General features: G+C 42.2%; 1 protein-coding gene across 2 annotated transcripts in view; it reads right to left on the bottom strand.

Annotated features, from left to right (window-relative positions):
- Positions 1-27702, bottom strand: part of Slc25a26 (solute carrier family 25 member 26) — a 106504-nt gene that overhangs the window by 51042 nt on the left and 27760 nt on the right. For both annotated transcript variants that reach the window (XM_051203424.1, XM_051203425.1), the window contains exons 4-5: positions 24726-24830; positions 23860-23907 (exon numbers count right to left, since the gene is read on the bottom strand). In XM_051203424.1, coding sequence (XP_051059381.1) covers positions 23860-23907; positions 24726-24830 — 153 coding nt within the window. The remainder of the gene's footprint in view (positions 1-23859; positions 23908-24725; positions 24831-27702) is intronic.

Raw genomic sequence — 27702 nt, 5'->3', positions numbered from 1 at the left:
ATAATAAAGTCTTCTTTAAAAATATCAGAGATCTCAAATAAATAACCTAATTATGTACCTTAAGGACTTGGAAAAATAACAAGCCAATGGCATAGATACAAAGAATCAGGAAAGGATGAAATGAATTAATGAAAACCTACACTCAGGGAAGTAAAGAGGTGGCTCTTTAGAAAGTGTGAAGCAGTAATTTAAAAAAAAATTCTCAACTGGAAAAAAAAATACAGAAAATTATATTCCAGTCTCTGATAAACATAGATGTAAAAACAGACAGAATTCAAGACATATTACAAAGATCAAGGTGGCTTTCTTTCAGTAACAGAAGGATAGTTCAATAACCCCAAGGCAGTGAGGTAGGAGTTAGCTTCCCATGGATAGTATGGGTTCAGGCCCATGGTAAACTGTAAGCTGGACATAACCAGGGAACAAAGAGAACATTAATAAACAAAAGAGCTCATTTCATTTAGTAGCCACAAAAACAAGCTAAGGTGGGCAGTCATCAACACCAGCAAGGGTTGCTGGCCAGCAGACAAAGCCCAAGGTCAGCAAGTAACAAAATAAATGAAGGCGGGGAGGTGGAAGGATTTTAAACATGACTGCCCCTAATCTGGCAAGCAGTGTACAATTATCTCCTCAGCTGAACCAAAGGGACATCTCAAATTTGGGCAGCCTCCCCACAACCACCCCAAATACCCAATTGCATTAAATCTGGACTTTGTCTAGTCTTCATCATCAAACTTATAAAAAGCCTCTAAACAAGGCTCCTCTAAACTGACTGAAAGCGATGCTCTCAGGACTCCCACTCCAGCAATTACAGAAACCTTAGTGCTTCTTGCTCTTGGATTGATAAAGACACTTTCACTTGCTCATGCTCTTTCATTGGCATTTCTTTTTTATTTTATGTGAATGGTGTTTTGTCTACATGTATGTCAGTGAACCATGTGCACACAGTGCTCTCAGAAGCAAGAAGAGGGTACTGGCTCCCCTGGATCTGGAGGTACACAGTTAGCTTGTTTGCCACTACATGGATGCTGGGAATTAAACCTGTATCCTCTGGAAAAACAGCCAGTACACTTATCCCTTGAGCTATCTCTCCAGCCTTTCATTGTGTTTTTATTCTTCAACAACTGAGACTTTTGAGGCCACCATCTCAGGACATTTTGGTGAATGCTGGTTGTTTCAGCACTTTGGACACTGGGTCAAGCCTACAAAAGGCCAGGAAGGCTGCTATTCTCAAAGATTCCACAGCATCAGGAACTAGAAGGGGATTCCGCGGGTAACAATGCCACTGCATGAGCTTAAGGGTTAAACCCCAACACTCACATAAACACTGGGTGTGGCCACGTGTGTGTCCATTAAACGCAGCATTGCTAGGCATGGAAATATGAGGACCGCTGGGAGGTGTGGGGCTTGCCTAGCCCCAGGTTCAAGAGAGACCCTGTCTCAAAGAGTATGGTAGAGAGTGATAGAACAGGACCCCAATAGCCTTCCTGGCATCTAGGCACACAGGAGTGTGAGCATTCCCACATACATGTAATGTATATACCACACATACCACATAGAACACACACTTTTAAAAAAAATATCCAAATGAATATACATAATACAGGACATAAGTAGACTCATGATAGAAATGTCAGGGTCATCTCAATAAATGCCTAAGAAGCTTTTGATGTAATAAAGGCCCTGAAAAAATGAGGAAATGTAAAGAAGATATCTCAACATCATAAAAGTCATGTATGACAAACTTTTAGCCAACATATTAAGTGGGAAAAAGTTCAACGCTTTTCCACTAAAATTGGAAGGAGACAGGATATCTGTCCACTTTCTCCATCCTTACTAGGTATAAATAATACTAGAAGCCTTAGCTAGAGCAAGAAAGGAAAAAAGGGGGTGAGGGGAATTACAAACAGAAAAGTTCGGAGTAAGAAGGGTATCTGTATTTGCAAATGGCATGATTCTTCAGAGAGACCCTAAAGGCTCCAGCAGAAATCTCTCAGATCGTATAAACATGTTCAACAAAGTGGCAGGATATAAAAATCAGCACCCTTCCTACAAACCAATAACAAATATGCTAAGAAAAAAGAAATAAACAAAATATCATTCACAATTGCCTCAAAAAAATACTGTGGAATAAAACTAACCCAGGAAGTGAAATGTCCCACATTGAAATATTTAAACAATGGAAGAAGCTGCAGGTAGCATGCTAGTTACTTCCCAGTCTGCTACCTACTCTCTTGCAGTACACTCAGTAAACTGTTTAAACACACACACACACACATACACACACACACACACACACACACACACACACACACACACACACCACTAAAGGAAGAAATAAGAGAAGTTAACGAGAAGATAGAGAACTCTCCTGTGTTCACGGATTAGAGAATTAATATTTTGAAAACAGCTATTTTGCCAAAAACATTCCATGATTTTAGTAAAATCCCCATCTGAATTAGAAAATCATGCTTCATAGAAACAAAAGAAAACAAATCTTGAAACTTACATGGAAGCACAAAGATCCTGGGTAGCCTAAACAATCCTGAGTAAAAAGAATGATGCTAGAGGTACCACCATCCTAGATGTCAAGTTACACTACGGACACAGAAATAAAAACAGCATGGTACTGGCATAAAAACGGACACGTAAATCAATAGAACAAAGCACTCAGACATAGACCCATAGAGCTACAATTGCCTGATTTTACAAAGCTGCCACAAATTCACATAGAAGGAAAGATCCTCTCTCCAACAAATAGTGTTAGCAGAACTGAACATCCACATAGAAGAATGAAGCAAGACCGATACCTCTCAGCCTTGCAAGGGTCAACTCCAAAGGGAACAATATAAGATTGGGACCTCTGAAACTGACAGAAGACAGAGTAGGGAGAAATTTTCAAAATATCAGGATAAAAAACTGAAGCAGTGGCTCACACCCTTGATCCTAACATTTGAGGAGACAGGAGGATCAGAAGTTCAAGGTCATCCTTGGCTACATGGTGAATTAGAGGCAGCCTGGGCTATGAGAGAACCTATCTTGAAAAAAATAAATAAATAAAAGTTATAGTCATAAACAGCATTTTAGGAATAAGGCTCCAGTTACTATAAAAATAGTGACAACAAGTGATAAATGGGACTTCAGGAAATTAAAAAGCTTCTGTACAGCAAAGGATAGACAGTCACATGAACACACTGCCTACAGAATGGGAGAAAATCTTCGTCAGCTACACATTTTGATGCAGGATTAACATCTATACAAAGAACTCAAAAGACTAAAACAAGAAGTCAAACATAATCAACAACAAAAGGGCTAAAGTAACGAGCAAATAGCTCTCAAAGGCAGAGGTACAAACGGTCAGTACACATGACACAACACTCACCCTCGCCTGCCTTGTGAACATTGCAGACAGGAAGTCAGGCCATGGAGCTCCTCTGCCCAGCTCCTTCCAATCTCTTTCTCTCTGAGGCTGCCATGAGGTAAGCAGCTCACTCACTGCATGTACCCCACCATGAAATTGTACCTCACCACATCCCCAAAGCAAAGGGACCAGCCAATCATGGGCCAAAACTGAGATCAGTTTATTATGTCGAGCACCTTGTTAGTGTAACTCAAAACTGACTGATACAAGGGGTTTCCTGACACCAGCAACAGCACAAACAGGTCATGCACCACACTTCCCACCTGTGAGTGGCTGCTGTGACAGCAGGCATCCGTTACAATCTCATGAGAACACATCACCCACCTGCTCTACTGTCAACTGAAACATCCCTGTGTACCTGCTTGGCTATGTTAAATAAAAGGTGATGATTAAAACAGTATTAGAGACAGTCACTAACACATGAAGCTACTCTAACTGTCACTTCCTATGTCCTCAAAGTGCCACTTTCAACACAAGGACAGTTCCACCAGAGCCCTTCCAGCCACCCAGAATGTCTGGGTTTCCCTATTCAGGAAGGCATCTGGCATCTAGTGAGGCCAGGATGCTGCTAAACATCCCCACTACATGAGAGAGTAAGCAGGTCCTCAAGTTCTACTCAAGTGTCATGAGTGTCCCTGTGTGTCCCTGTTAGCCCCTCATACCTATGACTGGAAATGCTACTCAAGAGTGGTCTCAAACTCAGAAGCAAAGTTTGCCACACCCCAAGTTTTGTGGCATGAGTTTCCATCAATTTTGGTTTAAGGACTGAACTTAAACTTACATTTTCTTCACCTTTTCTTCTTAGCAAGCAGCATCAGCGTTCAGGAATAGACAGGGCTCAATACTGCACTTTATCTAACCGTTCTTAGCAAATACACACTGACAAGTTGACAAGTGGGGGGTGAGGGAGAGTACAGAGCACAACAGATAAGAGCCATGGCTAAGCAAATGGCCCCAGAGAGGAAGGAATCAAAACAATAGGAAGGCTGGAGACTGGCAGACCCTAGAGCAGTCCCCTAACATCTACCCCCCCTTGCAGGGATACAGGTTCATCCCTCCCCCGCAAAAAAAAAAAAAAAAAAAAAAAAAAAAAAAAAAAAAGCATGGATTGTGGTGAGGTCAGGAAGCTTTGGGAACTGCCAGCAACATCACTCTCACCATGACAGACAGGGTCGCATTCCCAGAGCACCGTCCCAAGTATTCTCCAAAACCTCTTATATGTATGAACACAGATGTATGTGGGCACTCTCGTGAGCTTCTCATGCATAGAAATCACTGGCACTCCCTGAGCCCCCCACATGTGTGAATGAATACATGTAATTCTCAGGGAGGCATTGTTTTGTACTCATCTCAAAAAGAAAGAAAATGAGAAGAGACAGTTGAAATAACTTGCCTAAGGCCACGCAGGTGTCAGGTGCTGGAGCTTAGGTCTGTACCCAGACAGGCGACCTCACAGCCTGTATGTCTAACTACCACCTCCTACAGTCTCACACCAGCATTTCTAGGGACACATGGGTGCTTAGCGTCTTAGCGCTCAACATCTGTACCTGTAGACAACATGTTTTATCAATTCACTTAGACAAGAAAAAGACGTAAGGCTGAGGGTCCTCTGTCAAGGAATCAGATGTGATTGAGCAAAACACCAGCCACTGCTTGTGGAAAATGGTCTTCACCCAGCATGGTTTGGTTTTGAATCCAAGTTTGCTCTTTCCAGTCACAGGCTCCAGCTCACACGTGAACGTGACAAACATGCAGTTGTCACTCACTCTTCCTACTCCCCCTCGTGGAGCTGGAGGCAGAGGCACACTCCTGCGTCCTTTGACACAGCCAGCGTGGGAGGGGTAGCACAACTCCAGAGCAAAGATCTGCATCTACTCCAACTCAGAACAAAACTCAAACTTCAAGTCACCAGCATATAAACTGACTTCACATCTCACTTCGTTTTAAAACAAAAGCCCATGCCATAATTGACTTGGGAAAGATGGCAATTTTGAGTTAAAGTTTCAAAATGAGTCAGTTTACATGTTACTAGGAGCACTGCTTCTTGCTTTTTTTCTCTTTCTTAAATAAACTCTACTTTGCATCTTTCAAACATCCTGAGCAAAGAACAAACCTGCCATTTAATTCTTGAAGCTCAAAAGTTGATCCAATACTAAACCTATATAGGTTTTTATTTATGGATGAAGAGAAACTTGGAGTATTTTTAAATGCTATTATTCCCAAATCTGCTTAGAAACCCAAGCTGAACTGTAAATAAAATCTACACTGTGCTGCAGAAAGCTGTCAACACCTACAGAGGCAGAGGTGCGGGTCAACAAGACACTACAGTACAATGCGTGTGTGTGTGCCAGCAGCACAGCAGCTTTGGGTGAGTAAGTACTGGGCTATCACACTTCCTACCTTCTCTCCAGTAAATGCTACTGTTCCAGGTAGGTTTTTACAGAGTCAAAATGGGAAAGGCAATCTTCAGAACAAGAGAAAACTGCACAAGTCATGGTGGTGTCCCCAAGGGAACAGATGGAAACACTGAATTTCAGATCTTCAGAAGAATAAAAATAAACATACACAACGACAAAGCCAACTCTTTCCCTAAGGAAGCAACTTTCATCCCCCAGTGAGGCCACACCTCCTTGATCCTTCCCAAACAATTCCACCAGCTGGACAGCTCGTTCACACCACCACACTGAGCATGGTTCAAGTTCCTCAGGGTCAGACACCAAACGTCTAAAGACAGCTGGAAAATGGAAAGAAAGCCAAGTAGAGGGTACTCGGAACTCCCAGCACAGGAGTCAGTTGTCTGGTTTTGTTTTTGTCTTGGGTTATGGAACAAATAATGGAGGAAGTCAGCAACCCAGAACTGCCAAACCAAAAGTATAAAAGTTTCCAAAAGAGAAGTAGTTTTCAGATTTTAATTCTGAATGTTAAGTTGTTGAAACCACTAAATATGATATGAAAAGATTACATAAGAATTATATAAACAAAAATGCTTATGACTAATTCATGACTTCCTTTAGAAAGGAGTAAGTTCAAATCATATTACCATGTCAATTTAACACAAACATGGCCACTGCAAAGAGCCTCCCACACTGTGGTCAATGGCCTGCTCACTTAATGTAATATTGGTAATGGCTGAATTCCAGTGTAACAAAAAGGAAATAAAGAAAAAAAAAACAGCCTAGAAGTCTACTGGAGTTCACTGTAACAGGATTTAAGCTATAATTAAATTTGATTAGTTTGGTTCAAACCTCAAGTTCAAAAGAATTATCAGCATGAATGGATGAAAAGCCCTTTTACACGGGCATTTTGAAAATATGAAAAGGGCTGACACAGCAAGCATCAAAGACTTTAAAAGCAATTGACCCTTCCCAGAGCAAAGGAGAAAGGCTAACAGCTGAAACTCAGATGCTGTGTGCAAAGAAAATAAAGCTCCAGATGGCTCCAAAGCTTGGCAGTTTATTAAATATTAAATACTATTATTTTTAACTGGAGCTGGCCCAGGGATACCCAAATGGGTCATTGATAAAATGTGAAAACGTCTGATTCCACCCTCTGAAAACCCGAAGCAAATAAACGGTTCCTTTTCCAAAACCTACCAGCATTAGGAAACTTCTCCAGGACTTTCACAAACAGCTATGATGGCATTTAAATAAGCACGGTGTCTAAAACATTTAAAGCCCAAACACCTCCAGTCTAAAAGTCCAGACCAGCGTCTTAGAAAAAAAGCAGCTCAGGGAATCTAAGAACCAGTAGGAGACCCTTCACTCCCACTCCCTGCACGAGTCTATGCCACCAAACAAACACTGTGTGCCTCCCATCACCCTGGATACTGAAAGAGAAGACTCGACACAACTACTGCACGAACATGGCCTATTGTAGCTTGTTAGGGGCTGGCAGTTAACACAGGGCTTAGACACACTTAAAAAGAACGCCGACAGCATGGCACATATGAATGTGTGCTGGGGGCCTAAATGTGCACACACAAGGAAACCTGGGCATATACTTCTACACAGCTGTCAGAATAGCTGTAAGCGTTAAAGTGTAAGCATACAGCCACCATATGATGAAATAAACATGTGTGTTTGTGTAGCCATGTACACACACACACACACACACACACACACACACACAGAGCTTACAGACTTGGGATTTTTCAGTAGCACTTTTGCTTTATGTTAAGCATGTTCATTGTTACTGTAACCACAAGCCTCCGGAGGGGGAGAGCAGACTGTTTGCTGAGCATTGGGAACACGTGCCAAATGAAGCAGGTGTGAGAATTATCAGAGATGAAAGCAATTCTCCAAATAACAACATCATCCCATGATGCTTTCCTGACATGTGCGATTCTCTTCCTCTCCCTGAGGCACTGCTGAGGGGTAAACATTTCTACTGGCTTTTAGCACTGAAGAAAAGGTTGACCCAACAGCCATCTCCATCAAAGTAGGAAGAAATAAAGCAGGCTGGCTTGCTAAATGTTTTGTTTTGTTTTCCCTCAAAGTGTTTTCGGTATAATCAAAATAATTCTTCATATAATTATTTTATCCTGAAAATTATTTTAAATCATCTAGCTTTAAAATAATTCAAAGTAGCCTACTATTAAGAACATTAAAAAAATAAAAGAACTCATGAAGAAATCAATCATGATGTTTATTGTCCATTAATAACATAATAACAAGGGAGGGTAGGTGTGAGTGTGAGCAAAGTATGTGACACACAAACATGAAACTACCAAAACAGTCCACTACTTTGTATATGAATGAAAACATACGTGGAAGAAATTAGGCATCAGGAATTTGCCATTAATTTGGTGAAAACTTTACTAGAGATGAAAAGAGAAAAAGCTTGACCTCACCAGTTACTGTAATATTATCCACCAGTTCTTTATTTCAAAACAGAACAAGAACTCTTTTTTTGTTTCTGGCTTGTTTGGGATCTGTCTTTGCTGTTTATTTTGTGCTGTGCTGGGGACTGGATGGCAGAGCGCTGCATACACTAGCTAAGCTTGTACCCCACAAGGAAATCGCTTTACTGAACTTGGGATCATACAGTCTGGTTGTTCTCACATTCCAACAGGCTGAGAACCACCTGGAGGGGATAAAATGCAAACTTGTGGTCCCATCCCCACAGTTCCAGATTCAAAGGTCTGAGGCAGAACATAAGGACTTCCATGTCTACTAACCATCCCAGTAAGCTGAAGAATCAGATGGGCATTCCACCCTCTCTTGATAGTCAGCTGACCTGGCAATTAGAAAGACTTCTGGGTTTGGAACTAATGAGAGGTTCTACAAAAAGAACCCCACTCCAGGCACGGAATGCACTTTGGAGATTAGAGAGTCCAGGACTCAGCAGACTTCTTCTAACTGAGCCAGATAACAAGGAGTTTTGGCTCTGCAGGCTGTACAGTATCCCTTACATCTGCATTCTGCAGGCACCGTGAAGGCAGATGGTACAGGACAGTGGCTATGTGCCTACACACATTACCAAGACAAGTTACAGTGTAGTATTTGAAAACTAACATGCCAATGGCAGGATGTTTGAACATCTCAAGAAGCCATAAGAGAGCAGATTATATCACTGCAACCGGGGTTTGGCTTCCTGGTGTCTGATACAGTGAACAGTAACAAAAAACCAGAGATGGAACACACTGTAAATTTTGTGTAGTTTGTAATGAACAAACAACTTTCCTAAACAGAGATCTCATTTCTAGAGTTAATATATGACATTAACTGTTTCTATTTTTTTTTTTCCAGGTTTTTAAAAATTATGTAGGTGTGTCACTGGTATGCCTGCAGAGGGTGCTATATCCCTAGAGTTAGAGTTATAGGCAGCTCTGTGCTCAAAGACATGGATGCTGGGAACTGAACACACATTTTCAGCAGGAGGGGTACACGCTCCTAAGGGCTGTACCATCTCCACAGCCCCTTATCTCTAATATTATCAGCAAACAGAAAGATGCAGAAGACACTAACTGGGTTCTGATGATGTGGCTTTGCTGCACACCATGCCAGGCCAGAGAGAGCATACAGCTCAACCTTCTGATCAGTGCGTGGAAGACAAAGAAAGCTAAGCTCTTATCATCTTGGTTTTAAATGTTTCTCTCTTCATCTACTATTCGTTTTCTGCCATTCCTTGGAACAATTTTCCCCAATACTAAAATCTTCTCACATAGCACCTAAAGAGGTATAAATTATGATATATAAGTAAAACACAGGGTTTTGTGCACTAAAGTGAAGTAGTCTAGGTTGTACCTCAATTTTAATTATCAAACAGTTCTTAAATTTAGATAGTAAGCAAGACAAGCTTGTTTATCTTTAAAGTATACATCTGTAATATTTAGTTACATGTATACACATATATACATGTGAACAACTTTCTACATCTTTATCAAATTATAAACATGCAGACATACAAGCATCATTTATATGTGCTCACAGCTGTCTCAGTTTTTATAATTCAAACTGATATTTAAATAAGTCAATATGCTTTGGTACTTGGTAGGTAAACTTGAAGTAGCACCTTATAACTATACTATACCAGTTGATTTAAAAGCAAAGAATAAAATCAGTTCACTTCTGCTCACTCATTCAAGCTGGCATTTCTAAAGGAGCTGCAGTTAATGCGAGCCTGCCCAGTTCAGGATCATATATATAATGATGAATCTCAAGACTGAGACACAGTTTGGAACATGTTTCATGTATCCTGAACCATGCATGAAGAGACAGCTGTTATTTACAGATCAAAGCAACCCCAAGGATCCTAAAACAACCGGAGTGAAAAAGGCCTAAATCTAATTTCACCCCTGTCCATGCACTCCTTTGAACTAAGAAGTCAGAGAACTGGTCAGTATGTTGAACTAATTAGCATGCTTAACGCTTGCCAATTTTGATGGCTCCAATTCTTTATTTTAAGAAATGGAATATAAATAACAGGCTTTTTCAGACACACACTAGCAAGTCTGAGAAAATACAGGAATTACTTCAACTTAAAGTCATACATAGTGAGCAATACCTAAGAAGTATCACCATAAGACTTTTTAATATCTGCTTACTATTCTCTAAATTGTCAAATGGGATATCAACTGTTTGGGGTGTTGTTTTGCATGAGATAAATTCAATCAGTTTTTATGGAACTCGTTTGCAGCCCACCTCTAGCGCTATTTCAGCATGAGGGGCTGCAGTAGGTACCCTGCTACAAGACTGGGGCTGTTTTCACTTATAATGAGAGCAAATAGAGTCAAAATCTTCTAAGGGAAACCCTACACTATGAGCCAAGGGCACAAGGACACACCTTCTCTTTAGAGCCACACATTTTAGCCTCAGGGCACACTTGCTACAGCCATTCTAAACACCTCTGGTGCTCAGCAAAGGGGGAAAAGGCACAGTAAACAGGCTAGTGGGTGTTATACAGTGTCACCAGAGCCAGTGAGGATAATGAGTATTGAGTGGTTTTTTCTTTTTAATGATTTTTTAAATTATGATAACATCACTTCCCCCTTTCCCATTCCTCCTTCCAACCCCTCCCATGTACCCTCCCTGCTCCCTCTCTCATATCCATGCCTTTTTGTCCTTTAACTGTTATTGGTGGTGGTGGAGATAGTGTGTATGCACACATATGTGCATGCGTCTGTATGTTTACTCTTTTCTACCCAGCCCTGGTTGTTTTATTCACACAAGATCAACAAACCTTCCAAATAAGCAAACTCTACTTCAGTTTCAATTCTTCTTGCCCCTCTAACTTAAGTCTTGAGTTAGACTCGAGGTTGAAGAGTGCCAATTTCAAAGGGGGTCTGTGCACATGACTCCAGCAGGGACTTCGAGAGCATTTAGTACCACTTGAAAGAAACATTCCAGTTACAAAAGAGTCTGAAGGCTGCTAAGCACACACTTGTCAGGATGCTTCCCAATTTCAGCCAGCCCATCCCATCTTACTGCTCCTCCTGCTAGGAACTCCTGTAAAAGCATTACTCCAAATTCAACTCATTCAGAGAGAAGGCTCACTCCGGGGCCAGTCACTACTTATTCCTGGCCTTGGCAGCACTTTTCATGTTCACTTACCAAGGAACTAACTCTGTGTCCCACTCACTATATAAACAAATCCAAGTGAAGTAACATTACTGCAACCATAACAGTGATATTAAGAGGCAACATGGTCAGTGCCTCAGCTGTAAGATACAAAGAATAGCTACAATCTAGCTCTTGCGTGAAAACCTATGACTTCCAGTCTGTGACCTGCTCCTTTCATAGGTCAATGTCAAGATTAGTCTTACTACACGGTAACCTAATAATAACTTGAAAATAATAGTAGTTCAATCTCTACAAGGAAATATTTTGTGAATCAAAATCAGAGAAGAACTGTCCTGGCTCTCCAATATACACACATTATAGTACAGCAATTCAAGAAAAAGCCGCCATTCTGATGAAAAAGGTATGAAACTAGTAAGGTTTTGGAATAGTTTTAGTCAGCCTTAACTATCCATTAAAAAAGATGGAGGAGTAGGGGTCAGGGATCCAAAAGACATAAAATTTGGAGGATTGTTTTAAAATCAGCAGCCTACTCTACCAGTTAAAAAGAGAAGAAAATAGCCTAGACAAAGCAGTATCTTTCAAGATGGATGTTGGAGATGGGCAAACAAACTCCTGATCATGCCTGGCACAGAGAGAAGAATCATCACACACCTGTTACACACAGACCCACAGACATCACCAACTGGACTGCAGGAGCATTTCAATGGAACAGAAGGAGCAAGCATTTCAACAAATCAAGTCAGAGCAACTGCACGCCCATATGCAAAGACAAAACAAACCGACAAAATCTAACAGCTAAACCTCACCCCTAAATAAGTCAGCTCAAAAGATAAAAAACCATGAGACTTTTAGAAGAAAATAAACTTTGCATTTTGCCAACAATGGAGTAGGACTCAGCAATAAAGAACAGCAGAAACGGGGAAGACTCTTGGGCACCCGGCCTGTCCAGGTCAGGACATTAACCTCCTGTGTAATATATCAGAAGCTGGTCGTGGAAATGGGCAAAAGCTCAGCCTGATGACCCAAGTTCACATGCCCAGGACCAGTGTGAAACAGACACTGTGGTAAGACAGGAATCCCTGTAAAGCCTGGAGTGCACAAACAGCAGCAAACCAACGTGTCAACAAGGACAAGCACCCAGGGTTATCCCAAGAGACCCGTCTCAAACTATGGGAAGGCTAGGACAAACACCAAGGTTATCCTCTGACCTCCACAGGCATCTCAGCAAGCACTTATCTCATGTAGACATTTTAAAACCTAGAAACCAGGCTGAACACTGAGAAACCAGGAAACTAGAAAGGGACTGTAGAAGGGTAGATCTTAAGGAAGGGGAGACAGTAAAACAAAAATGATATGGAGGGGAAAGGGGGGTATGTGAACAGAAGTTTAAAAAGAGAAGACGGGGTATGACAGAGGGGTGTGAGCGTGTGGGGGGTAAACATAAGGATGTTTGAAAAAGCCAGGAGGAAGCCTGCTATTTTATAAGCTCTCTCTCTCCCTCTCTCTGTGTGTCTCTCTCTCCTGTGTGTGTACATACATACATACATACATACATACATACATACATACATACATATATATATATAGAGAGAGAGAGAGTTACACTACACAACTACACTGTGCATAATGCTCTCCCAGAAGTAGTTACGCTTGTCAAACAAAAAGCCCAGTGTCAGGTGTGGGCTCTCCATCCTTAAGTAGTTGGTCATCTGGGCCTCTGAGACTGCAGACAGTACAGACTACTGTCAATCTCCTAGTGGCCCACATGAAGTTGGGAATAAAGGTGATGGAGTAGGAGTGGACCCAGAAAGTCTGGGAAAAGAGCAGAGGGCAAGTATGATCAAAATACATTGTATGCAAATCTAAAGTTCCCAAAGAATTAATATATTTTAACTAGGAATTTAGGTTTTAAAAATGGACATCAGTTTTGAGATTATAGATGATATGATGCTATTTAAATGACACTCAAAAAAGATACATAATGGAGAACAGATCAAAATTGTTGCTGGCAATTAAAGCAGGATATGACGGCACAGATGTTTCAGGGGCTGACATGTTAAACCCATGACACTATACATCAGAAAGAAGTCCACCCTACAGGCGACAATTCTCAATTCTCAGTTACTAGGACATGTGTTGTTTTCCCATTATCTTCCAAGGCTTGGGAAGGAACCAGAGCCTTTGTTGTGCTAGATAGGTCCTCTGCCACTAAGCTATACTGCCAGCACCTACATATTGTTGCCTGAGATAACTATATGGAAATAGAAAGAATAAATGAGCTATTTAACTATTTTTTTCTGCTCCATAGGAGAACTTAGATACAATAATGCACCTCCCATCCAGATACTGACTTCTAAATACACTTTCCACCAACACTGACCACGGACCAGTAGGTTCTCAGCAACAATAGAGACTTAGCAGGCCTGGACAGGCTCCCACTGGTCAAATGTAGGGAGTTACGTACCAAACAATATAAACACATCATGACTACGGCACAAGGATCCCTGGCTATGGTGATGAGGAACATAAACCTGTGGCTACACTAACACCCACTAAATTGTCACTTTAAATAAGTGGATTGTATGGTGTGTGACTTATATCTCAAGAAAGCTGTTACTCAAAAAGAAAAAAAATAATAAATCCATGAATCCACAGTAAATATTTAAAACCTCTAAGGGTGAAAGAGGAAAACTCTTCACAGATGAATGCCAATTAATAAACTCGGAGGGAAAAGACAGTATTAGGAAAATCATCGTTTTGCAATACCAATGTAATAAATGTTTCAAGCAAGAAGCATCCACAGATGGTAAGACTATTAGGTGAAAGATGATTAGGGAACAGGAGAGTCACACAGCCTCAAAATATCACCCCATGGATTGCTTCATAACAAGGAACTAAGTCGTCCATGTATGGAAATCAGAGAACACCTACCCTGGTGATCAACAGGCCAGCCATAACCAGCGTTTATGTAGTGCCTGTGTAAAAACAGTCAAACTAGAATAACCCAAGTCTAATCACAGGGATTCAGACAATCTACATGTGTGGCTCCACAGGACAAAATGTCAAAGTCGTGAGGGAAATGAACAACCACGTGCCGGGTGCATCTCTCACCTCCTGAGGAGACGCTATGGCCTTCACAAGTGGTAGTGTGTACACTACCAACACCTTTTTAAACTAAACCGTCTGCAAGGATGGTGAAAACCCCTTGGTAAACAAACAGGTAAATGGACAGACAAACTACACACCCTGTAACTGTCGCAGGATCTGTTAGTCAACATGAGGCATGCCCCACACACCAGAGCAAGAAATGGCGGGTCATAAAGGAGGAAGGGAAGGAGGAAGGATCCAAATACAAGGCAATGAGACACATTTATCGGGGATGCTAGGATATATGCTGCTGAAGAGGAGCATAGAGCAAACCGCATCCCCTCTGCCATCCCAAAGATTCCACAGTCTAATAACAAAACTCAGTATCCAACGCACCTGAACAAAGCAGTGTTCAAAGGCTACCTCTAGGAAGTGAGGAAGGGGACAGGGTAGGCAGGGCTGCTCATGCCTTCCGCTAACTCCTTACACTTATTTCTTTAACAAAACAGTAAGTGTTTAAGAATTAAGCTTTAAATTTAACTTGCCATTTTTAGATTATCTTAAATTCTTTCACACGATGTTCAAACCTAGCCCTTTTTTAGCTTTTAAAAATAAATTTTATTTATTTATTTTAGAGCTTCAATGAGGAGTTTACTTAGAAAGGGGAGTGAGGGAAAAGGGAGGAGACATAGAGGCGCTGGGAACAGAGGAGGAGAGAGGGGGAGAGAGAGGGGAGAGGAGAAGAGGGGGTAGCTGGTGGCCAACCGAAAGCAGGAAAGAAAGCAAAAGAGAGAGAGAGGAAGAGCTGCAAATAAATTATTTTACTTTTTGTGTGTGGGTCTTTTTCCTGCCATGTGTTTATGTACCACACGCATACCTGGTAACTCACAGAGACCAGAAGAGGGGCCAGGTGCCCTGGAATGGGAGTTACCATGTGGGGTGCTAGGAATTGAACCTGGGTCCTTGGAAGAGCAGCCAGTGCTCTTAACCACTGAGGCCTCTCTTTACCCCCTCCCCTGCTTTTTCTTTTTGTTTTTGAAATAATTTACCAATTTTTATCAAAGTTACTATATGGTATAGAGTCCACACATATTCTGCTGCTGGTTCTAGAATAGTCCTTGAATCCAGTGTCCTCAGGGCTGGAAAGGTAGTCCAAGGACAGAGCAGGCACCTAACAAAGCTGCAGGCTTGTTCCTAGTACATGCAAAAACAACAGCAACCATAGTGCAGAACAAAACCCATTAGTGCTGCAAACTGAGGCCAGTACCACAATCCCTGAAGGCTAGACTGTAGCTCTCACCTAAACTTCAGGTATCGCCTTACACATCTGCTTCCTGCCCCAGGCCCCAAAGCCACCTTCCACCAGCCTGAGTGTCCCCTGAGCACCCATCTCAGGCAGACTTTCGTCATTACTGTTCATTACCTTAACAAGTTCACACATCTGTCGGGCTTGTACGAAGTCGCCTCATGATCATACTGAGATTTGTTATATACTTTTGTTTTCTTTGGGTTGGGTGGCTGAGACAAGGGGACTGAGTTTGAGGCCAGCCTCAACTCACTGTTTCCTTATTTGGTTTTGCTTTGGGTTTTTGATTTTTTTTTTTTTTGAGTTCCATGTATCCAAGGCTGGACTCAAACTCGAAAGAGAGGCAAGATGAGCTTGAACTCCTGCTCCTCCTGTCTCTGCCTCCAGTTCTGTCATTACAGGAATGTACTGCTACACCCATTTTTATGCAGTGCTGGGGAACAAACACAGGCTCTAAGCATGCTAGGCCAGCTGACACTGTCTTTACATTAAAAAAAATTAAATTCTGAGCATGTATGTACCAAAGATAAAAAACAAATTTATGCATCCAAGTACCTTGGATAAAAAAATTATCATGCTCCAATCTGAACCACTTTTATTGAGGCCAGCAAACATGTCCAAGTTTCCAAGTTCCTATTGCCTTGTTGACCAGTTCCGACTTCGACATTTAAAACCCAGGCCTTGGGCACCCTCTAGTGTCTCATTCTATACCACAAGCTTCACATTAACCACCAAAACCAGCATTGCAGAGACAATAAACTTTTACTAGTTTCTGCTTTTCCACCACTACTTAATAGCTGCTTGGCTACATTCCAAAGCCATCTCAATGCCTGAAGCCATCTCAATGCCTGAGCATCACCTACCACTGTTGCTGAAACCCAGAGAAGGAAAGACAATAGCTGTCCAAAAAGCCTTAAACAAGTTTAATGAAGATTACAGGAAAGAAGATGAAGTCAGCATTAATGCCTAATTTTTATCCTTTAAAATTCAGAAATTGTGCTCTAGGGGCTAGAGAGATGGATGGCTCCTGAGTCCCCAGCACTTGTGAAAAAAAATCAGGGCATAGCCACATGCCTGCCTGTAAGCCCCGTGCCATGGAGAGCAGAGACAGGAGAAACAGTAAGCTTTGCAGGCTGCCAGCACAGCTCTAGGTTGAGTGACAGACCTTGCCTCAAGGGGATAAGGCAGAGCATGGGAGCACAGTGTCCTCCTGTGGCCTCCATGCACAGGCATGAGCATGACCTGCATGCCCCCACACCCAGGCACATGCCCCTCCACCCGCGCATGTGTGCACGTGCATGTGCGCGCACGCACACACGCACAGGAAACTGCTATTTTCCACTTCCAGTCTTGATCCAAGCTTTGTACATCTGTAGTCACTTTCCCGGGATTTACTGGAAGTTAGTGGTCAGAGGGCTTATCTGTGAGGTGTAAGAAAGTGGCATCCTGTGAACAAAAATGCACACTTTAGGGCTTGACACACTTGACCTCAAATTCCAATCCCACACTTCCTAGCTCTATTGAATCATCCAAACTTCAGCTTACTGGTCTGGAAAAAGGCTAACGTTTTACAGTTTAAAGATTTAAAAATATATTAAGTATGTGATCATTATTGATTTCAAACTGTAACTTTTCATTTATATGAATCCATGTAGTGTGAGCCAGTCTGTCAAACCTCACAGATACAAATCTTCAAGTTCCTCCAAATAACCTTAAATCTTGAAGTGCTCATATAATTTCTGTATTTTACTTCAAATTTATTTAATTTTCTTAATACATAAATGTAGTTTCTCTCTTAATCTTTTTAGTAAGACAGAATTTGTACAGACAGCAAGATTATACCAGTAACAGGACTCAAGATTTTTCAAGCTCTAGTGTTCAATGGCCTCACTTGGCATATATCTGATGAAGGATCTTCTTTGCAAAACAATAGCTTGTTTACTAATTTTGTATATAATTTTAGAAAATAGTTCTCCGTGGATGTGCATTTATATAGCTTGTGTGTGTGTGTGTGTTGTGTGTGTGTGCGTGTGTTTCCATCCCCTCCAAAGGAGCAGTCTTAACAAGAGATTAAGATAAGGTTATCCATAGAAGACACAAGAAAACAAGAAAGTATATTAAGAAAAATCAAAACAAAACTGACTCCACTGGATATGTGGAAGAGCTGGCTGGTGGAAAACTACAAGTGTGCCACAAGTATGTGAGGACTCCGTAACTCTTTTTTATCGCATTTTATTTATTGTGTTTACGTGTCTGTGTGTGCATTTGAGTACCACAGCACAGGTGTGGTGGTCAGAAGACTACTTATGGGAGCCAGTTCTCCTTCCATCATGAGGGTCCCAAGAATCAAACTCAGGTTACCAGGCCTTTATCAACTGGGCCAAGGCATTTCTGAGGCTCTAGAGTGAGAACACAATTTGTTCAAAAAATAAGTAAATAGCAGCTGGCTTCTGTAAACAGAACCGAACAATACATACAGTAAAGGACTAAAGTTATTTTTTCTACATTAAGTTAATTTTACTACATTGTTCTGGTTAAAAATGTTTATTGAAGAGATTGTGAAAATTGCAGGCTAAAATCCAAGCTGGAGCGCAGTGACGTCAAGGTCTTACACTAAAGGATTAACTGAATGTATCATCCTTCATTCTTCACAGATCTCTACAGTAGTCACAATAATGCAAATGCAATTAAGTGACTCAACCTATAAACCTCTGTAATTAAAGGGGAAATTTCATTTTCATTTGTTTAATACTCCCATTAATAAGAATGTCTTAGTACACGTTTACTGAATGAGAAAGCAATGGAAAATCCCAAGGACAAATAGGGTTTTCTTTTCTTTTCCCATGAAGCCAACATTATGGAATTTAAACAGATGTTCTATTTGGTCATAGTTAATAAAATGAATTCTGGAGGATTAAAATCCAGCTCAGTGTGTTTGCACTCGATTATGACTGAAAGACAACTTCCCATTAAAAGTTTGCAAAGGCTGTTGGTCATTCTGCATTTGACAATCACTGACATGTAGATCGGTGAATGCCTACAGCACTCCTACTCCAACAAAGCCAGACTTAACAAAGATAATTTCTCTACGGGTTAAGAAAATTGAAATCTTGGAAAAGTATGTCTAACTTGGAATCTCACTGCCTAGCAAGTGTGCAGATCACAGCAATGCAGCGTGTCATCCGAACAGCCACTACTTGGCTGTTTCCAGCCCCAATTAGAGCTGCCTTGCCCTTCAGAGATGAATGTGGTGTCTGGTAGCATGGGAACAAAACAGAACAGAGCTTAATGGAATGAGGAAACCAACTCATATTTATTGAGAGCCCACTGTGGAGACTCTCTATGCTAGAGAACTAGCGTGCAAAGGGGAGAGAAAAGGCAACAGCTTTTAGAGAAAGGGAGGCTATCTAAAAACAAAACAAACAAACAAACAACAGCAGCAACAACAAACAAACAAACAAAAACTAATGGAAATAGGACAGAGAAACTGAAGGCGAAGCAGAGGGAAATCAAAGAAACAATGTCAAAGACACATGCTAGAACACATAGCTAAGAAGAAGCCCTCTCATGAGACAGTTAAAAAGTACAAACACGAGAGTGGGAAGCAGTGGACAGACCTAATGGCAGCAAGTGGTGAAGTTCTAGGACAGCCACCTCACATCATTCTTCAAAAGAGGACACTGAAGTGCCAGGACTCATTCAGAAAGTCTCTCAGACTGAAGATGCACCTCAGTGGCAGGCAGGCTGCTTACTTACCAAGCCCTGGGAACATTCCTAGTAAAGCAAAGGGCTTTCTTTGAATGGGTTGTGCTAGGTAGAATTCTGTCAACAGTGACACAAACTAGAGCCACCCAAGAAGGAGGACTATGACTGATTGGCTATGGGCAAAGCTGTGGTGCATGCTCTAGATTGAAAACTGACGTGAGAGGGCGCAGTTCACTTGGTGCCTGATGTCCCTTTGGCAGGTGGTCCCAGGCTGTATAAGAAAGCAGGCCAAGCAAGCCGTGGGGAGCAAACCAGTAAGCAGCATTCCTTCATGGGTTCTGCTTTTGTGTCTGCTTGATGACTTCCCTCAATGATGGACTGACATAGCAATGGAAACCAAATAAACCCTTTCCTCGCCAAGTTGCTCTTGGTCAGAATGTTTTTTATCATAGCAATAAAAAGCAAATGAAGATGGTGCTCTTATTTGAAAAAAATGCAAATTAGCCTTTTATAGTCAATTAGCAATGAAATTATTTAAATCACAATTTTTCCTGACATACTCATATTAATGATTTTGAAAGTCTAACCATTAGGATAACTATACCCTACACACTATATTTACAATGATAAAACTCCTCTCTGACAGACATCTGGATGAAGCGTCTTGACCCTCGGCTGGGCAGCTATATCAGCAACAGCAGTCCTGGGCCCCTTTCAAGCACCTGCTATCATGTCCCACAGTTACACATTCAAACACAGACAGAACCAAGTGGCTTCTGGAGGCAAGAACTTAAGCTTCAGGTCAGCTTCAATCTGGTGTGAGAGCAATTCAATGACTTTTGTATCTCAATTAAGGACCTTGAAATTTCAAAACAGGCTATACAATCCATTTGACCAGTTTGTAAAGGGGGGGAGTGGGAAAGGGGGGTAATCTTTATCTACTTCCAAACTACTGAGTGGCTACTCTACTGTACAAGAAGCCGGGAGATAATCATTGTTAAGATGGCAATATCTACAACAGAGACAGCACCAACAGCATCATCCCTTCAGATCTGAGCAGCAAAAGACACAAACTGCAAATTTCTCCTCTAGGACACAAAGTCAGCCTCTTTCTGGAGCATCTCCTACATCTTCCCCCTCCAGCCTTCTAGCAAACACCAAACTGAGGTAAGAGGTACAATTCATCTTCCTTGCAAGCACCCCAGCTCATCAGTGTTCTCTGAAAGCATCTACCCTTGTCTGGAGGTTCATCTGGGGAACCTAGGAAATCCTGGATTCTACTTACAGGTGCAACACACACGCTCCTTCCCTGTCTTTGTTCAGGCTATATATATCTGCTTATCTCTGACTGCTTCTAACTACAAGCCTTCAAGAATCATGTCTCATTTTGTGTTTGTGTATACATGTATGTACACTCACATACATATGTATGCAAGCCTGTGTGTATGTGTGAGCATGTGGAGGTCAGAGATCAACATCGGATGTCTTCCTCAATCATGTTCCTCCTCATTTCTGGAACACAGTCTCTCACCACACCTGGACTCACCAGTTCTGATAGGCTGGGTGACCATTGAGCCCAGGGATCTGGCTACCACAACTTCTCCAACCCTGGGCTTATAGGCAAAAGCCAATACGACCCTCTTTTGATATGGGTTCTGGGGGGATTCAAACTCAGTTCCTCACTCTTGTGTGGCAGGGACTTTACCAGCTGAACCACCTCCCCAGCTCTAAGCTCGCTTTTATCACTGTGAAAATGCTGAGTGCACCCAGGTGGGTGACCTCTGAACTCTAGGTGCATCACTACAGCCTTTGGTAAAGGAGAAGCCCCTGTATGCTTCCCCATCAGGGCAGGGCTGTTCTGCACAGCATCAGCTGTACTTAACTCACTCCAAGTTCTTTTGAAACAGATTACTTTTCTCTGCTTTCTTTCCCTACCCAAGTCCTTCTAATTCTCATACAGCAGCATGAGGCTAATTTGCACAAAACTTTCAGGTCCATGGACCTGAAATCATCTAGACTACGCCCACAAATATAACTGTGCTCCCCACTTCCATCTTACTGCAATAACCGCAATGCACCAAGATGCTCAGCCATATTTAATTTGGTCAAGTCCATGAGAAAGAAGAACAAAGAAAAGGTGAGGCAAATAGTCTAATCTGTTGATCTTGATCAGACTCAGTGCAAAATCCAGAGAAATTGAACTAGTTCCGGAGAACAGGGGGCTAAGTATACAATCTCTACAAAGAGCAAGCACAGCACAATGCATGGTGGTGCTCACAAAGCCCAGAGAACACACTTCATGTGTAGCAGATTTGTAATTGGTTTTAATAATAAAAACTCTGAGTCAGATATAGGGGGTTCATGCTGAAGATAGGAAAAGCAGAGCGGCCAGCCACTAGTTCTCACCTCTACCAATGCTCAGACCAAAGGGGCGATCCTGTCCTCAGACTGACTGCTGCCCAGACTGAACTGAGCTAAGGTCTTCTGCCTTATACCCCTTTCTCCACCCAGCCACACCCCTTCCTGTCTCCTCCTCCCTAGTGTTGGGATTAAAGCATGTGATCCCAAGTGCTAGGATCACCTTTGTGTGAGCTGTTTCTCTTTTAGACTGGATCAACTTCCTGTAGCACAGTGTGGCCTTGAACTCACAGAACTCCATCTGCCTCTATCTCCTGAGTGCTGGAATTAAAGGTGTGTACCACTGCTGCCTGGCCTCTATTGCTAACTAGTGTGGCCAGCTCTGCACTCAGATCTCCAGGCAAGCTTTAGTTGTTATAGCATATTCAAATATCACCACAATCGTGCTTCTAGTGCATGGAGACAAACTTCAATCCCCTCCTAAAGGTTACTGCTAGTGAGATAAAACTATCTCCAAGAAAAAATTTGCACACTGAACAAATCGTATACATTTCCTGGGGGTTCCCACTAAAGCTTCTGTGTATTTCTTATTGAGACAATCATATGGGATCTAGACAAAAGGATTTTATATTACTGTCAGGATAATGTAAGGCTTGAAGCTCTTAATAACGCAAAAATGTTGTTTAGAGCAGACCCATCACTTCTGATTTGTCTCACTTGGAGGAGCAGCTACATTTCATTGGGCAGTAATTCCCCTCTCATCCCAGCTGAGACTGCACAGAGCAACACCTCAGCTGAAATCAGCTCTGAAAGCTCCTTCACGAGCTTGCATAATGCACAAGGCCCCAATTAAACTGCCAACAAAGCTCTGCCATTTAGAGTAAACAAGGTCTCTCAGTAAGGTCACACAATTCACAAGGACTGCAGCCAAAAAATTAATTACTAGCATGACATATGTCAAAACAAATTTTTGAAAGGATGGAACAACAGTTGTGGGCATGTGTTTTATCTGTTTGTATGCAAAACTAGCACTCTCTGGAATGGAAATACATCATTTATTCAGCCCTTTTCAGAAAAATAAAAACATGTTGATTACTCTATCCTCCACTTTTCCCTGCATCCAGGTGAAAGATGAGGCAGAAAGAAAGGGCAAAGAAGGCTTACACAGGTGATATTTCTGCAGAAAACAGGAACGAGCGTGGAGCATTCCATCTGCTAAAAAGGGAACTACGGGCTCACAGCAAGGCTGCACTGTAGGTCATTGCCTCATTAAAACCAAAGGCCTAGGCCACACTACACACTGTCCATGCACCCTAAGGAGGCCTTCAAGCCACAGAGAGTACAAAATGAGAGCTTTCAAAGAATTCCAATATTCTATTAATTCCCACCTTATTTACATTAGAAACACTTGTACAAGTTAAAATGTTTTAGTCCTGGAACTCCAAGAGGAGGAGGAGACATCAGCAAGTTCTTCCTCTGTCATGGAAAACTGTGTCCTGGACCAAAAACATTTTTCACATCTCACTATGTCAAAGTCCAAGCAGACTCCTGTCTGGAAGGCAAAGATTAAAGCACGCCGCTGTCCACAGAGTCTAGTGACGTCATTACTGAGGGCCAAGTCTTGCTTTATCACTCCCTCTCCTACCCAACCCCACCTTAAAAAAAATCAGTACAGCATGTTTGTTAGAAGGCCCAAGATGACAGTGCTGGGTTTCTCTCCAGAAAGTTCCCAGCCCTTTGCATAACTGACCATGCCAGCTACCTAGAATGACAATGACACCAGCCTATCCAGCAAACCATTGCAAGCATTCTTCTGGATGGAAGAACCAAAGGTGCAACTAGACAGTCTGAGTTACTTCTTAAGCCAGTTCCTCCAAATACATTTCTGATTCGTAAGAAACAAGGCCAGCAATCAAAGCCCACCCTGTGCTGGGGCTTCAAGAACAGTAGTAACGGGTTACCTCTCTCAACACTGTGCCCTTGTAGCCTCGGTACAGTCCTTGGATGCCCTGAAACAAACAAGAGCCAAGTATCAGAAACCGGAACGACAAAGATTTGTGAAGAATGTTCTAGAAAGAGACTCCCTTGGGTGGTGGTGGTACATGCCTTTAGCAACAGTTTTCTCAAGTTAAACATTCTAAACTGGCTTAAGGCACACAAACTTGGGGTTAGCTCCCTTGAAATTGACATCTCTAATAACAAAACAAGATACATGGTGTTAAGTAACAGCATTTTATCTTTTGCAAACATTTACACTGTATACATTTCCAAAAGCCAGTCCATTATCCTTTAATGTAAGAAGAGGACTTATTTCAGATATTGGTCAGTAATCTCTCAATAAAGTATGTATTACAGATAAGCCTAGTGCCATGCGCTTAAGCGCACACATTAGTTCAATGAGGGGCCCATAGGACTGACCTTATTCCTACAGTTGGTAACAGACCAGAAAGATGAGGCATGTGGAGGTACACACCTGTCATCCCAGCACTCAGGAGGGTGAGGAAGAAGACGAAATGCTAGCCAGAGACACACTGCTTCTCTCCTACGGGCCCTCATACAATGTAGCAATGTTCTAAAGAGTATCATTTCCTTCACATGATTAGTTTGTCTGATTCTGATGCCCAAGACAGACTGCACTCACGGCATGTGCTGCAGTGACACTCAATACATGATCGCTTCAAAATTTGGAAAAAAAAACGAAAATGAAAATTCAAACACAAAGAAGATAATCCCAGCATTAAAGGCATCTTAAAGTTTCCTGTAATGTGCCCAAATGCTCTCACACAAATCTCCCTTAACAAGGAAAGGAGTCTAAAAGCAGCCTTACCTCTTCATTTAAAATAGTAGAAAAAATCTGCAAGGTTTTTGAAGAAGCAGACACCTGTGCCCGCTGCTTAACCACTTCAGAAGGAACTCGAATCAAGCAGGCAACCTAAAATAGACAAACGTAATTATATCTGAAAAGTTGCTGTTGCAAAATTAACATCTTTTCATAAGCAAAACTAATAATGCAAACATCATCTTGAGGTTTAATGTGAGGGGACAAAAAGTCTTATATTAACCTAAAATTCTTGAACCTTCGAGGATACACAGAATCATCAGTGCCAAAACCCTCCTCTGAATGACAACTTGCCTTCAGACACCACACTCCATGCATATGTATACACCACTCAATGGCAGAAGAAAATTCCATTCTCTTGAATTCCCAACTCATAGAACAGTATGCCTGTTCCTCCAAGGAATATACCAGAACAACCTTTGCTTGATTAGAAGTAACACACCAGGAGAGGAGAGGAGAGGAGAGGAGAGGAGAGGAGGGGAGGGGAGAGGAGAGGAGAGGAGGGGAGGGGAGGGGAGGGGAGGAAAGAGGAGAGGAGGGGTGGGGAGGGGAGGGGAGGGGAGGAGAGAGGAGAGGAGAGGAGGGGAGGGGAGGGGAGAGGAGAGGAGAGGAGGAGGGGAGGGGAGGGGAGGAGGGGTAGGGAGGGGAGGGGACAGGAGAGGAGGGGAGGGGAGAGGAGAGGAGGGGAGGGGAGGGGAGGGGTAGGGAGGGGAGGGGAGGGGAGGGGAGGCTGACTGTGAGCTGGTACTCCTCTTCCTCCCCACGTCACACCAGTCTCCACCAACTCTCAAACAAGCCTGGCACCTAGGACTTCCCACCACACCCAGCTAAGGAGTCATCCCAGCACCCACCCTTCCAGCTGACACTGGTCCTCAGTAGCCATACTCACACCTAGCTAAATCAATAAGCAATTTGTAAATTGCCTTCAGTGATGTAAAGACTGGCAGCCTACTTTCAGAAAGCAGAAGACTGTTCAAACCAGAAGGCAGGTGTGGCTGGCTGGACAGCTGCCTGGTTGGCTGACTCTAGGCATCTCCCTCTCTTTTTTTCTCATTCTCCTCTCATTCTCTCAAGCCTAGAGTCCCCTCCTCCTACTTATTCTCTCGGCCTGCCAGCCCCGCCTATGCCTCTACTGCCTAGCTATTGACCATTCAGATTTTTATTAGACCAATCAGGTGCCTTAGGCAGGCAAAACAACACACCTTTACATCATTAAACAAATGCAGCATAAACAATATAACACATCTTTACAAGGTTAGAGTAATACTCCACAACACTTGTGTGGCTTTTACATGGGTGCTTGGGATTTGAACTCAGATCCTCTTGCTTTCACAGCAAGCACTCTTAACCACTAATTATCTTTATATGAAATGCCCATACATATTTTGATTAATAGATTAAAAAAATACAGTAGGATTACAGTTTTTTTTTTCCTGCTTATTCATATTTTCTAAGTTCTTTGCAATTACCATGAAGTTCCATGGACCAAAGACTTTCTGTGAGGGGGAAATAAAATGAAGGGGCCAAATTAAAATACACTTGTCTGTTCCTAAGCTAGCAATGATCTACAGCAGAGCAGCTCACACGGCTTCCCAGAGGCTTGGAACTGCATACAAATGGCTTCTTTGGGTAAGACTGTGAACTTTCAGAAACCAACAGAAAACCGAGATGCAAAATTAAGTCCACTGACACCGACAGAAATCTAAAGGCAAGCTCCCAACATCTACAACTCACCAAAGAATGAAAACACATAAATAAATGAAAGAGAAAGGAAAGGAAAGGACACACTAATGTCTTGTGCTTTCCATTTCGGGAGGTCAACAACGAAATATGACCCCAATATGGCAGGAAAATAGGAGCTGTCCACTTCTGAGGTTCAGCATAAATATTTATGGAACGTCATGCTTCATAACCCTTCAAGCTCTTAGATTACAATTTTATTTCTTAAAAAAATACAGAAACGAAGAAAAACTTGGAAAAGGTTCTCAGATGAAAAGCACTCTGGGCCACTGCCTGGTACAAAGGCCCCAGCATGGCATCTGACCTCTGAGGTATGGCAATTCCGGCCCAAGTCACTCTACAAAGAAATGCCTCTCTCTCCTCCCGCTCCCCCCATACTTCTATTTGGTTTTCTGATTTTTCTTCATTTGAATGTGAGGCACAACAGAGCACAGCACAAGAACAAAGCAGATCTGAATGCTGCAGGTCTGTGACAGGAAATGCAAGTAACTCTGTCCCCAGGTCTCCCAGGACATCTGCCCTGGGGCACACCCTCTCCTCAAACATGTGGGATAATGTCAGGACATGGGGATGGTGACATCTTCATCAAACCCGAGAATGTTGCATGTGTTAAAGTTCTATCAAAATGGATTTCCATAAGGAACATATATATGAAGTGTAACAATTCTAAAACTCAGGAGTAGAGACAGGGGATTGAAGTGAAGGCCGTATAGCCTACAGGACAGGACAGAGGACAGGACAGGACAGAGGACAAAGAACAGGAGAGGACAGGGCAGGGGATAGGACAAAGGAGAGGGAAAGGGAGGGGAGAGAGAGAGGTGGGAGGGATGGAGGGATGGAGGGAGGGAGGGAGGGAGAAAAGGAGGGAGTAATATTCATGTGTACCGATCTTTTATCAGCCCTAAAAGGGAAAACAGAATACTAGACTCATTAGAATTCACACCAGAAGTATGACAAAACTTCTGGTAAATTTTAGTTAAATATTGACACAGCTACCAAGAGTTTCCCTTCTTGGAAACAAAAAACTTCTCTAAAAGATAGGTTACTGTCGCAGGGGGCAACCTAACCATCTATTAAATGCAACACAAAACTGAAAATCTATAAACCATAAATGTATGAAAGTGAATTAATTATAGTGAATGTTAGCATCATAGCAAGAAAACAAATCGCTGCCAAGCCTGGTGTCCTGAGTTTCATCACACAGTGAAGGAGAGAACTGAACTAA

Source organism: Phodopus roborovskii, unplaced genomic scaffold (genome assembly GCF_943737965.1).
Source record: "Phodopus roborovskii unplaced genomic scaffold, PHOROB, whole genome shotgun sequence".
In the NCBI taxonomy this organism is placed as follows: Eukaryota; Metazoa; Chordata; class Mammalia; order Rodentia; family Cricetidae; genus Phodopus; species Phodopus roborovskii.
This window is presented reverse-complemented; position numbering and strand designations above follow the sequence as displayed.